Source organism: Falco punctatus, assembly GCF_963210335.1.
Source record: "Falco punctatus genome assembly, chromosome: 6".
In the NCBI taxonomy this organism is placed as follows: domain Eukaryota; kingdom Metazoa; phylum Chordata; class Aves; order Falconiformes; family Falconidae; genus Falco; species Falco punctatus.
Window position 1 is genome coordinate 35,453,437 of NC_137585.1, and position 13,431 is coordinate 35,466,867.

The following is a 13,431-nucleotide window of genomic DNA, read 5'->3' on the forward strand; positions in this document are numbered from 1 at the left end:
GCTGTGAGGGCGGGGGAGCTTCAGCTTTGCCTTGGCATGAGACGTTGGGGTGCCCATGGGTCTGCAGCCCTGGAACAGGGCTACCCACCACCCCTTTGCCCCCCGTCGGGAGGGCCTGACCTCTGTGGGGACCCACCTCCCCGCTGCATCCATCCCCTGTTGGGTCCCGCACACACTTCTAAGGGTTGGTGAGAAGCCAGAGAGTTGTCAGGTACAAAAACAGTCCTTGGGCTGGGGGGGCTGCAAATCAAACGCACGCTGCACTCGGAAAAGCCCAGCGGAGCTGCTCTAGTAGAAAAGCCGCCACCCGGCATGTGAACCCAGCCACCGCTCCCCTGGGGCACCTTTGTCAGCCTCTCTCCCCCATCAAGCATACTTGAAGCTCCCTGCCTGTCACTGGGATCAAAGGCAGGGCTGGGGTGGGGAGGCAGGGGTGTCAGCTGGGCCACTTGTGAAGCTGACTACGGGAGCCAAGACCTCTAACTTGAACCTGCTTTTTTTTCCCCTCCCAGGCATCCTTACGCACTTCTAACATCCCCGCTCCAGCATCGCAGCTGCATCTCGTTTCATCTCCAGTGAGGGAAAGAGGCAGCACTGGAGCCAGATGCACCGTGGGAAGGCTGGAAAAGTGCCCCCGCCTGCCTCCAGGACCACCGGGTCCCAGCCCCTGTGCTGCTGGCAGCTGGGGAGCACCAGGTGCCGGGGGTGAAACTCAGCCCTGCTTCCCAGCCGTGACCCTCCCGGCACCAGCTGGGATAGGGCCTGTTCCCAAGGTGCCCAGTGCTGTTTCAGCAGGGTCAGGGCTGTGCCTGTCCTCCCGCAGCTCTTGGGCTGGCCCAAGCATCACCAGGATGCAGGATCTTGTCTGAGCAGATCGTGATGTTGTTGGCCATTTGGGAAGATGCGCTCAAGCAGCATCACCACAGCACTTGGGAAGCTGGGGGGGGGGGGTGTGTGTGACTGTGCCAAAGAGAAAAAACTCAATGTTAAGAGAATGCAGTTAAAAAAAAACAAACACAATACACCCCAAAACCAGTTTCTGGGTTCTCAGGAGCTGCTGGACTGACATGTCACCTGCACCGATTGCTGCCTACTGGACTGAGGACTGTCCCAAAGACAGAGGATGGATGCTCCTCAGGAGTGGGAAGGCTGGGGGGATGAGTGCCGCCAGGAGGACCCAGGCATTAGGAGCAGGAAGCTTTGCAGAAGTCAGCTGGGTGTCCCCTGCCTTTGCCTTCCATCTGCATGGCTTGGTAGCAACCTCCCAAACCTCAATGCCAGGAGCTCCCCAGGAAAACGCATGGCGAGGCTTCAGGGAGCTCTCGAGCAGCTGAGAGGGACCACGTAGCCTGGGTGACCTGGCCTCAGCTGAAGGCCTCACCCTTTTCTCCAGGCCAGCTCCACCAGCAAGTCGTAGGGGACAAGTGTCCCACTCACCATCTACAGAGGGAGGAGCGCCACCTCCTGACGTTGGGTGCTCTCTTGTCCCCAGGATTCCAGGATGGAAAAGGATTAAAAACTGCTTTTGTGAGGTTTTTTCACCCCAGCCACTGTTTCACGGGTCAGAAGCCATCGCTTCAAGAATAAACAAACCCAAGTCTGGCACCGGATCCCAAGCTGAACCAGCTACTCCTGCTAGACATGCACCAAGCATGTTCAACAAGGACAGCATTTCTTCAGGACTGCTTCCTTCTATTTAGGTGCTAATTTGACCTTAAATCCCGCCCCCTGCTACCACTGCCACTTCAAAACACATTCACCAGCTCCCCACCTCCAGTGGAGCTTCCACCACAAGGTGCGACTTTGTAAAATGAGGTGCTTTTACAAATTTTCACCAAGGCAGTGCGTAGCTTGTCATGGATGCTCATCCCCAACGCATCCCAATTTATCCTGATTTAATCCCAGTCCCCTTGGATAAATCTGACCCGTTTGATTGAAGCAGCAGTAGCAGAGAGGGCTGGCTTAGAGCCATGCTCTTGCTAGTCAGTTTGCATGTAAGTGCCTTAAAACAGCCAGCTTGCCACCAAGTGAAAATACCACCTAAGGCTTACTAACAGGCAGGGAAACCTCACTCCTCAGAGCTGCTCATGAAACTGCAGCCTCAAGATGGACAACAGGTTGGTAATTCCACTTTTCTGCATCAGGGGAATACCAAGGCTCTTCTTCACCTACCTGCTGATTTGAGACTTGTGACAAAAGAAAAGAGAAAATAAAATTAGCAGGCAAGACCTCTCTTGTTACATTTGGCTGAAATCAGCCAGCAGGTTCATGTGCTAAATGAGGCTGACAGGGAGCCAACCAGCTTGTGCAGCCATTGTGTCTGGTTTCTAGGGGAACAAGGTAAATGTTTTCTCTCCTTTTTGCCACCTCTTAACTCACAAGGTTCTTACACATCACCACAGGAAATATTATCTACATCCACCTTCCCCATTTCAGAGTAAAAAGCAAATTGGGTCAGCCTCAGAGCAACACCGCACTTCAGTGTGTAGGTCTGGAGTTACCACCTCGATCGCTGCCATGTCTCCAATTATGGTCAGCAAAGGACACAGCAGCTCAGTTAGCTAAATTTACACAAGCCTTCCATCAGGCTGTGGCCCAACGCACAAGTGATCTCACTATTGCAGGAGAGACAAGCACTCCAGGCCACCCACCGCTGCCTTTCTTGGTAGCTCAGCTCCCGTAACTGCAGCACTTCCATCAGGGACAGTGCTAGTCCTTGCACACAGACAAACCCCGTAGTATCTGCCCCCTCACCACTGGCCTCTGCCGGGAACACCGGCCAAACCGCCTCCCCAGGAGCTGGCAGTTATTTTGAGCCATGCAGTAACACACACCAGCAGCCAGCACACGCAGCTCTCCCTCCTCTTGGAGGGTGGGATGCAGAAGTCTCCCTCCTCCCCTCCCAGGGAGGCCCCTTTCCCATCACAACAGGCAGAACCTTCCAGCGGATATGGAAAATTGATTCTGGAATACTTGAGGTAGGAATTTGTCGCATTACCTGCCACCTTCTGCTGCTCTCAAGAACAGTAACAAGCTGCATTTGTAAATGGTGTGCAGGTTGCATCCCCTCCGTCATACAGAAACTGGAAGGTTTCCATGGTAACCAGCAGCATCAGCCACCTACCTAAAATTTAGTAGTTTCAACTGTCTGAAGTAGTTTTATTTATTTCAAAAGCCGTTTGATTCAAAGGAGCTCTCTAGCCACCCAGCAGAGGATTAAAATGTGGAGTATCTCAGTAATTGCAAACACATTTAGGGCTCCTGCTGCTTTACTATTTCTCACACAAACAGAAAAGTCTTGCTCTGCCCAAAAATCTTTACTGTCCAAGAACAGCAGTTACAGCTTCTTTCCCATGACGGGATCCCTGCTACAAGTTGGACACTCTTGAATTAGCTCTACTTGCTGCTTTGGTTTGGCTGCTCCCACACGTAGGGCCTGCAGTGAGAGTACCAGACTTGAAACAGCTATGTATAAACCAAGAGGCAACGTTAATTTCTTTAAAATATTTATTTTGTCTGAGAGCACACAGGCCACAAGACCATTTCACACATTAAGCTGTCTCCTCTTTTGCAATACGATCTTTCTTGAGTGGTCCCTGAAAAAAAAAAAAAAAGAAACTATGTAAACAGCAGCCTGCACCAAAGACCACATCCCATCCCAATTACAACACCTCTTGCAGCAAAGGTGTTAAGGCCAAAAAAAGCCCTCAGTGTGGCAGGCCATTGCAAATCCCAAGCCCCATCCCCACAGCTACAGGTTTCACGGGAAAGCTGAACTTGGCGCAGCCGTGCTGCGCCAAATCAATGACTTTGTATTTAACAGAGAAGAAATGCTGGTGCCATCTCGTGGAGAAGCTGAACCACTCGCCGACCCAGCAAGGGTTTCACATCCCACCCAGGACTCCCGACTTGCTTTCTCCAGCAAGTAACAAATAGGGAATGCCACCCACAGCCCACAGTGAGGCGAGTGCAGTGGTCTGGAGCTGCTCTCAGAAGAAATGCAAGTACAGAGCCACTCCCCGCGGGTGTCACACACTGCCCAGTGCTTCTCCCCATGCCTCATCACTGAACGTGCCCAAACACAGCAACACCCCTCAGGCACCAAGCACTGTTACTGGGGTAGCCACCCCACGCCCAGCCCGTGGCTGGAACACAGTGGCAGGATGCACTCTCGACTGAAGCTACACCATTTGTTACAGAGAAATTCTGGCCCTGTGGCAGCCCAAAGGTCAAGCTTCCAACTGCCATTAGCTGAAAGACAATACAGAGATACACAACACAAAGCTGCCAGCTTCAGAAAGCGTCCTTACCATGAAAGCCTTCTTCTCCTCAGCTGTCTGGAAGCGGCCGTGACCAAATTTGGAGGTCGTGTCAATGAACTTCAAGTCAATCTTCTCCAGGGCCCGGCGCTTGGTCTGCACAAGCAGGGACTACAAGAGAGATGCCAGGTGAGTACACAGCAGCACCATGTCAGCCTGCCAGCATGCTGGCTACTTATCACTTCCATGGCTAACGCCTCCCACGTCACTCAGACTTCACTCTCCAGCTGCTATTATGTGCAGGAAGCCGATAAGCCAGTCTGCACCTTTGCCCTTCAAGGCTGAAGACTAGGCTAGATGGACTTTCAGCAGCCTGGTCTAGTGAAAGGCATCCTTGCCTATGGCAGGGACGGTGGGACCAGATCATCTTTAACATCTCTTCCAACCCAAACCATTCTGTGATTTTATGAGGACTGGTCAACTCATACCAGCTGGTGAGCCCCAGTCTGCCTGCCAGTGTCCTTACAGTCCACAAGAGCTCTCAACCCTGAAGCCTGCCCTTCAATACAAACAGCCCCGGACTGCATTAACTGGGAGAAGCACCTCATGCTGCTCCTGAGGTCATTAATGCGAGGTGGGTTTGTGTGCATGGGGCTTTTCTTTCCAGCTGGCTGCATGAATCCTCACAGCAGCAACCAAGACCTGCACCAGAGGCAGTGCTGCACTGTTCCAGTCCATCTGACAGCAGGTTGCACTACTGACCTTGCGCAGGGTTAGGACCCTCTTCTTGGTCCCAACAACACAGCCTTTCAGCATGATGAAGTCATTGGTCACCTCACCGTAGTGGACAAAGCCTCCCTGAGCAAGGAGAGAACAGTTAAGTGTCTGCATAAAGCAGGAACAGTGATCACATCTGCCTGCCGCTTGATGGCCCATTTGCACGTTCACTGAAATCCCATTTCCAGTATTACCTTTTGCTGGTCAAACTTCTCAATACAGCCATTTACTTGCTGCCATAAGGCTGTTGCTAAGAACAGCAGAAACAAGAGGCAGCCAGCAGCAAAACAGCAAAAGCTGCTCTCCCTGCTAAGTTATTCCTTATTTACAAGTATCATTTCTAGGCTTGTAACATCCCTCTATAATATTGCCACACAGCAAATGCAATTAGCAAGTTACACAAATCAATACTGGTATGTCTGAGCAACACCACCTCCCACAGCAGCCAAGTTTTTTCAAGAGCTCTTCATTCAGTCATTCTGCAACTTATACCAGGCCCATTTGATCTAGGACTGCACCTCGGAAGCAGACTCTCTCCATAGAGCTGCAACAACTTACCAGAGGGTTAATGCTTTTGTCAGACAAGTCATAATCAGTTGATGCATTGTTTTTGATCAGCTTTCCATCCTTTATTTGGTAACCCTGGCCAATCTTGTAGATCTAAAAACGTCAAGAATTTCTACTTAGCAAAAGGTAGGAGAAAGGGTCTGTCATTAGGTAAAACATGAAGAATTAGGATTACAAACAGCATTGGAGAAAACTATCTGTTGCACTTCAAAAGCACACAGCCATACAAGATTATGGTGATCCAACATAACAAACTATGGTTACTGCTCCCAAGATGACATTCAAACAGAGCAAAACATCCAAAGCAAAACTCCCTCCTCTATTCATCATCATGCAGCAAGTGACCTCAGCCAGCTCTCACTTCTTCCCAGCAGCTCAGGGACACAAACCTTCTTATTAATTTCAGTCCGGTGGTGATACCCCTTCTGACCAGCCCGGGCCACAGAGAAAGCCACGCGAGCAGGGTGCCATGCACCGATGCAGGCCACTTTGCGCAGACCCCTGTGAGTCTTGCGGGGCAGTTTTTTTGTGTGCCAACGGCTGGTAACACCTGAAAGAAACCGAAGCAGTGATGACAACCACTGTCAAGCTGAGATGTCACCTAACTGTTTGACTGGAGTTTAAGCCACCTTTCAAGCTGCTCTCCCCAGGCAACAAAAGGGGAAGCCAGACTAAACATCCCAGGAATTAACCACGTTTCCTGATGAAGCACCTTGTCCCTGAACCACCCATGCTCCCTCCCCAGATGTCCCTAGGTTGTGTTCTCAGAAGGAAGGCAGCATGGAATGACTCCTCATGGATGTCAGGCACTGTGCCCAGTGCTCATTCCATGGTCTCATCATTGAACTGTGAAGAGCCGTATTTACCTCCTCAGCTCTTAACCCACACACTTGTGAAAGCTAGAGGCTAGGATTTCACTAAAAACTGTATCCAATCACAAAGAGAACTTCCATGCATTTACCTTTATATCCCTTGCCCTTGGTGACTCCAATGACATCTATCATCTCATCCTGGCCAAAGACAGTTGACACGGACACCTGCTGTTCCAACTTCTCCCGGGCCCAATCAACTTTCTCAGCAACAGTGCCACCATTCACCTGGATCTCCATCAGGTGAGACTTCTTCTGCCTCAGGGGAAGCAAACGCATCTAGAACACAGAAAGGATGACATTTAGCTCCTGCTCTTCCAACATGGACTTCCTATTAACTAGCCCAGCATCCTTCTAATCCTGGCCTTACGTTTTTCTAGCTAAACATACTCATTTCCAAGATACACAGCTTCAACATACTGAAGTAAAAGGTCCCACGCTAAGAGGGAAAGGATGTAATGCAGCTTAAATGACCAGTCACAGTACCTGGAAGTTATATGCCACCCAAAGGAACATGGAATTTCCCTGATTAAGTGCAAGATGTTCTTGCACATGGTGGGGGCAGTGGGACTAGATAATCTTTGAAAGGTCCCTTCCAACCCAAACCATTCTATGATTCTTTGATAAAGCCTGCCACACAGAAGGACACTTTGGGTAGGGTTGCAGCTGCAGTTACTTCTACTATATTTAGCATCAAGGGACTGATACGAGTATCAATGTCATCTGCAACACTACCTTTGCTGTCTAGTACGGCAAATTAATTGTAAAACTAGCAATGTCATAACTAGACATCTTACTGCACCTACAGCCAACTCAAAAGATTTAACTGCATCTCCCAAGGAAGTCTGGCAGAACACTGATGGCTAGGGAGAAACCACCACACCGCTCAGCAGCACACCTCCTTTAGCTGAGCAACAGAAGCCATCAAAGGCCTCCAAGTGTTTGCAGTCCCTACAGAACACAGCCTGAAATGATGCTGACCACACAAACTCCACAGTGAAGCATTCAGCATGCTTTTATTAGCTGGAATTAAGGGAGTTCAGATCTACATAGTCTCAGCAAAAGAATGAATCCAAAAGTTCCTACTAGGGTTCAGTCTCTTGGGACACTTGCTTCAAAAGACTGCCAGTGGCTGCCCTCAAGCATCCTGTGAACACATACTTTGTACAGAATGAAGAGTGCTACTACTTGTATCATGCTTCCACCAGCATCAGGCTGCAGGGGAGGGCAGAAATCTCCCCTAGAGAGATTAACTGTTTTATGGTTGCTCTTAGCCATTTCCAGTGTACACCTGAGTTCCACAGACACTTACCTGAGTGTGAGCCATGACTCTAATAACCTGGCAGTATTTCTTCATGCTATTGAAATCTTTCTCCAACTGTTTTTTGCCCTCCTCATCTTGCCATTTCTTGCAGTATTTGGTGAAGGCCTTCTTCTTGGACTTGTGCCTTCAGGAGCAGAGCAGAGACAAGGTTTGGCTAAGCCCTTCATCAATCCCCCAGGGAAGTGGGGACGAGCGGAAGGAGCTGCCACCTCAGCTGGTTTGGGCTCATTGCCAGCTTCTAAAAACTCTTTTCCACTGGCAAGCGGAGCCTGGAGCTCATCAGACAGTGGCAAAGTTGCCAGAGCTGAGCGGAGCTGCCATGAATTCCAAAGCACATTAACATTCACAGTACAGAAGACAAAAGACTGTAGGGAGATGTCAAACAATAACAGAAAAAAAAAAATCTTTAAAGCAACAGTTGCATGACTGCTATCTGCTTCAGAATACCATCATTTCCCCCCTTGTAAGCCCAAGCTATGCCTGACAGTAAGGTCACTACTTTAACACCCTTGAGATCATTATTGCTCTACTCTTGACGTCTTTTCAGCCTGCAAAGTTCATAAACAAGCTGTAAACTCTAGACACGCTGGAGCCACACTCAGGCAAATGTGCATACTTTCAATCACAACAGTGCCTGGAACACTAATCAGAAGTAACACTTGTCTTCCCCTTTCCTGAGAAAACAGGGCTACAGTCAGGACTCGACACTCAACAACAAGCGCCAGAGGCGATTTCCTTATGTCCGCCCGTCGAAGTATCATCACATGTAGCCTGTTAAGGAGATCTCAAGCGAAAACCAGCACTGTCACTCCCACTCTCAAGATGGGCACTAACACACTACCACCCTCCCAGAGCCATTCCTACAGCCTGTCCCATTATTAGGCCAGTTCATCCAGGCCAAACAGTAATTGATTAAAAGTCCCTTCAAAAAGCTGTACTAGCATAATCTTCAACCCAGCAGAAAAAAAATAAAACCATGGCATGATCTTAAGGCAACAAGAAAAAGCCCTACTCTCTTACCAGTTCTTGTAGAAGCGACGCTTACACTCATCGCTGATGTGCTCAGCAAAGACGGTCTTGAAGCTACGGAGACCACGAGGAGTCTGCACATATCCCACGATGCCCACAATGACCATAGGAGGAGTCTCTATTATAGTGACTGCCTCGACCACCTCCTTCTTGTTCACCTCTGGGTGAAGACAGGAAAACAGCAAAATTAACACCATCATCAGCTATTAAAACATTTTTTTCACACAAATCCCTCACGCGGGAAGTTAAATAACCCAGGTTCTTTTCACAAAGGCAAAGATGATGCATGCTAAAAGTGACCAAGTCTAAGTTAGACTTCAATGCCTTGCAAAAATTTTGAGGCTGGCTCAGTAGGAAGCACAGCAATGCCTGGTAAGCATTACAGATGGTAGCAAGTAACACTCATTCAGGAAAGGTGAATCAGCAAAAAACCACAGGCAATTTATTGTATCTGTCCATTGAATCTAGGTTATCCTAAGCAGCCTGTTACAGTACAGCTAAAGGAAACCATCAGATAATTGTGCTCAGTCCTCAAACAGGACCATTAACAAAACAGATACTGCCAAACATGAAGTCTTGCTGCTGGGACATCATCCACATTGAAGTGGGAGGGGTATGGGTGTTTTATACCTCAGCTCAAGGGCCTTGAACAAGGTGAAGTCACACTAGAACTCAAATTCAAAGCTACTAACAGACAGATCATCTTTCACCATTCATAAAAAAAAGAAAACCACCTCCTCCATTAAGAGGAACATTAATACATACTGGATCCAGGTCTGTCAACTTCACGGACAATGTGGGTCATGCCAGCTTTGTACCCCAAGAAGGCAGTGAGATGGACAGGCTTGCTGGGGTCATCTTTAGGAAAGCTCTTCACCTTGCCCCTGTGCCTGCTACTGCGCTTACGCGGCAGGAAGCCCAAAGACCCATGTCTCGGAGCTGAGAACTTGCGGTGAGACTAGAGAGAGAAAATAAACATTTAGTGCTTGCTATAGAGATTCACTTATACCCACTCAAGGGCCAAGGCCAACTCTCCTCTTGCCATGAAACATGAATATTACGTATATATCAGACGTTTTGCATTCTAGAAATTCTTCTCAGTATCAGCTGTTTGGCTTCTGAATACCAGTATGGTGTTTTAAGAATGTGATCCCCTTGTCTCAACTGTGTCCCCTCTAGAATTCCTCAACATCTCCTCCCTTTCAAGCTTATTTTAAGGTATCACCAAGCACCACACTTGTCAGGGAACCACACAAGTGGTAGTTTGGCCACAGCATGCCACCAGAATTTCAATGCACCTCAAAAGCCTAGAAAATTGAGAAGCAATGTTTCAACACATCAGTAACGCTATGAAAATAAACATTATAAAAACAATTCCAGTCTGAAAAGCTGCAGTAAAACAGTATTTCAGTATCCACCTTTAGGTCAGACATTTTGGGCAGAGCTGCAGTTATTTTTTCTAAGCTGGTCCGGCAGCCTCCCTCTGCAAGTCGAGAGCCAAAAGGCTGGGTTCCACCCGAAGAACTCTCAGCCCAAAGAACTATCCATCCCACCTCACATCCAAATTAAAGAAAAACATTTTACAGCTAAAAATGGGGCTAACAAGCAATAGCTAAGAAATATGTCCTACTTAAAAAAAAACAAAAAAACAACACAAACACAACAAAAACACTTAACACGCTGCCTTAAGCAGACAGTTTGCCAGGTCCAGAAAAGGTTTTTTGTTAGCGTTACAAAATGTTGTGGCAGGGGCCTGGAGAACTCCATTTTGACGCCTGCTGAAGGCTCCCAGCACAATACCTTCGCGTACGAGTGAGACACGGAATTGGATGTGGATGACAGATGAAGAGGTAAACTGCCTTATTTGCCTGACCACCCCGCGTGCTCGCCCCGGCCCCCCTGCCCCTGCAGCAGCCGATGCAGCCTCACCGAGGGCGCCCCCGGACCCCAACGCACCGCGCGCAGCCCGCCGGGTCAGGCGGGCACGGCTGCCGGAGCCTCTCCACACCAGAGCCCCCCTACCTAAACCAAGGGGCCATGACCACCACCGCGAGCAAAGAGCCCCCTTGGCAGCTCCCACAGCCCCCCGCGTGCCCCAGAGTCCCCGGGCACCAGGAGGGCCCGGCCAGCGCCCCCAAGGCCAAGCCTCACCCGCCCACGGCGCCTGCCGCGGCCGAGTCCCGCAATAAACCCTGCGCCGCCTCCGGCAGGGACCGGGGACGGCGGCAGCGGGGCCGGGCAGCCGCCGATGGCGGGATGGCGCCGATACCCGAGGGATAGCGCGGCCAGGCCCGGACGGCGCCACCGCCAGCAGCACCCACCATCTTGTCCCCACGCCGGGCCGGAAGGGCCGACAACAGCTGCGCGCGGGTTTTTTATAGACTTCCGGCCCCACCCCCGGTGACGCGCCGCGCGGCGATCTCGCGAGAAGCCGGGGGGCGGGGCGCGCGCGGCGCGGCGGGTGGGGGCGGGGCCAGGGGAGCGCGCGGGGCGCGGCCGTGGGGAAGGAGGCGGCGAGCGGAGCGCCCGGCGGGGCGGTGGGGCAGGGTCGCCGCCGAGGCGTGCGGGCCGCGGCAAGCAGCGCTACGCTGCGGCCTAGAAAAGCAAAAGGAAAGGGGAGAGCGTACTGAAAGGCGTGCAGCTCCTCACATAAACGTTCAGCTGCGGTGCGTTACCACTTTATGCAAAACCATGACGTCTCCGTGCCATCGTTCAGCTGTACGTAACCTCAGAGAGTGTGTCCCCCTGCGGTCATCCCCCTGGAGTAGGCTCGATGTTTCATTTCCACAAAATAACGTGCTTGTTCCAAGCTGGGAGTGAGTACTGGCCTTGTACCAGCCCGGCCAGAGCATCCCCGCTAGCACTGAATAGGTTGTATTGAATGGCTCCGGGGCCATAGGGAGCCACGATGCCCCCTGAGCCAAAGGGTCTTGACAAACCCGCATCACGGTTTGCAAAAGGTGTTAGGTAATGTGAAGAATCACAGTAACGAGAGAAAAATATTAAAAGTTAATAACCTAAAACACATTTTGCTGCTAACATTGGCACCCATTACTTTTGCATGTATCTCAAAATAGAAAAAGACATCAAATAACATCTCTTCTTTCACACAGGGACGTGTTCTCGAGCCGATCATGTGTTCTCCAGGGGCTGTGTCCTGCTGGGTACACCCACGGTGCCTGGCACAGTGCGGCTCCAGACTCAATCAGGGCCTCTGTGTGCTACTGTTGAATTAATAATAAACAATAAAACCAACGTAGATGCCAAAGTTAGGCTGTGAAAGAGGAACTGAAAATAAGACTTCCTGTGGAACCTGTCTGGAGCTGTTGTTACTCCTGCTATTCTCTCTCACGTGCTGCTTGCTGCTGTCCTGGCACAGAGGTGAGCGCCATGGGACCCGCCGTGTCTCTGGGAGATGCTGCCTGGCTTAGCCCATGTCAGAAACTCTCCAGCACAGGAGCTGGCACTGTGCAGGGTAGGGACAAAGCAGAGCTGAGGTGAAACCCAAACAGGGAGGGAGCTGGGGAATGGGAAATAAATTAGTCACCCTCCATCCGTTGATGCTGGGAAATCAGATAGGATCCAGCTGATGAAGCTCCCTCAGACTTCCCTGGATTGGGAACTGCGTGAGTACCCTTGTGGGATAACTAACGTGACACATAAATTCCAGCTGAAATGAACCCTGAAGCGGCTCTGGTCCTCAGCCAGAATCTCCACAGCTCCTGGCCAAGGAAGGGGAAGGAGGACCACCCTAATGGATCTGGAGTGGACTCACGTCTGAGGGGCAGGAGAGGGTAACAGGGCCACCTGCCTGTTTGGGCTGGGCTGGTGAAAGACCAGGTGAGAAGGTTTCAAGGAAGTGATGCTGTGAGACATGGTCCCTCCAAGGACCGCACCACGGGTTAGCAGAGGGACAGCTGCCCTCCCGGCCTCATGAGCTGCGAACCCCCTTTTTCATGACACAGGACATGCACCCAGCAGCTGGGAGAGGTGAGGGCTTCATCCATCCTGCGCTCCAGCAGCTGAACGCCAGTCCCTTTTGGGGGAACGACTTGCCACTTGCTCAAAATGTCAGGGTGTCACATTGCCTCTGGGTCAGCCTGAGAGCCTCAGCTGCAATAACACAGGCTGAACCCAGGCTTTAGAGAACCGACATAGCATCAGACATCCAGGTGGCTGGTAAAAGTAAGAGCCAAGCCAGCTCAGCTGGTGGCCACGTCCTGCTACCTACAGCCTTTCTTGGAGTGAGGATGCAGGACGCAAGCCAAGCAAAGAAGCCGATGAAGCCATTGGATGGTTGAGATGGTGTCAGATATATCCAGAAGGTTATCTGTGGAAAATAACCAAACTGCTGAATGGTAAGATCCACCTCCACCCATCCAGAGGCTAAATAAACTGGGAATAAGTGGGTAAATTTGTGTTATTAGAAGGAACATGGGCCTTAATCCCACACTGCCAGTGGTACGAAAGGAGATGCAAACTCAAGGCTGTGAAGATGATGGTACCCTGAGCTGGGTGGGCCGGAGCTTCCCACACATGGAGCACCCAGAGTTTGACCTTAGGATCTCCAGGGGCTTACAGAGAAGAATGTGTTTGACAAACACAA

The 13,431-nt window shown here is 50.6% G+C and overlaps 1 protein-coding gene across 2 annotated transcripts in view; it reads right to left on the reverse strand.

The window, feature by feature from the left end:
• Positions 1-3,489: 3,489 nt before the first annotated feature.
• The window catches only part of RPL3 (ribosomal protein L3), an 86,033-nt gene continuing 76,091 nt past the window's right edge, over positions 3,490-13,431 (reverse strand). The window contains exons 1-10 of one of the 2 annotated variants that reach the window (XM_080393811.1): positions 11,147-11,242; positions 9,591-9,783; positions 8,817-8,985; positions 7,785-7,920; positions 6,565-6,751; positions 5,993-6,153; positions 5,595-5,696; positions 5,022-5,117; positions 4,311-4,430; positions 3,490-3,596 (exon numbers count right to left, since the gene is read on the reverse strand). In XM_080393811.1, the coding sequence (XP_080249937.1) occupies positions 3,552-3,596; positions 4,311-4,430; positions 5,022-5,117; positions 5,595-5,696; positions 5,993-6,153; positions 6,565-6,751; positions 7,785-7,920; positions 8,817-8,985; positions 9,591-9,783; positions 11,147-11,149 (1,212 nt within the window). In that variant the 5' untranslated portion in view covers positions 11,150-11,242 and the 3' untranslated portion in view covers positions 3,490-3,551. Of the gene's footprint in view, positions 3,597-4,310; positions 4,431-5,021; positions 5,118-5,594; positions 5,697-5,992; positions 6,154-6,564; positions 6,752-7,784; positions 7,921-8,816; positions 8,986-9,590; positions 9,784-11,146; positions 11,243-13,431 lie in introns of those variants that run through there. The other variant, XM_080393812.1, reaches the window with a different exon arrangement.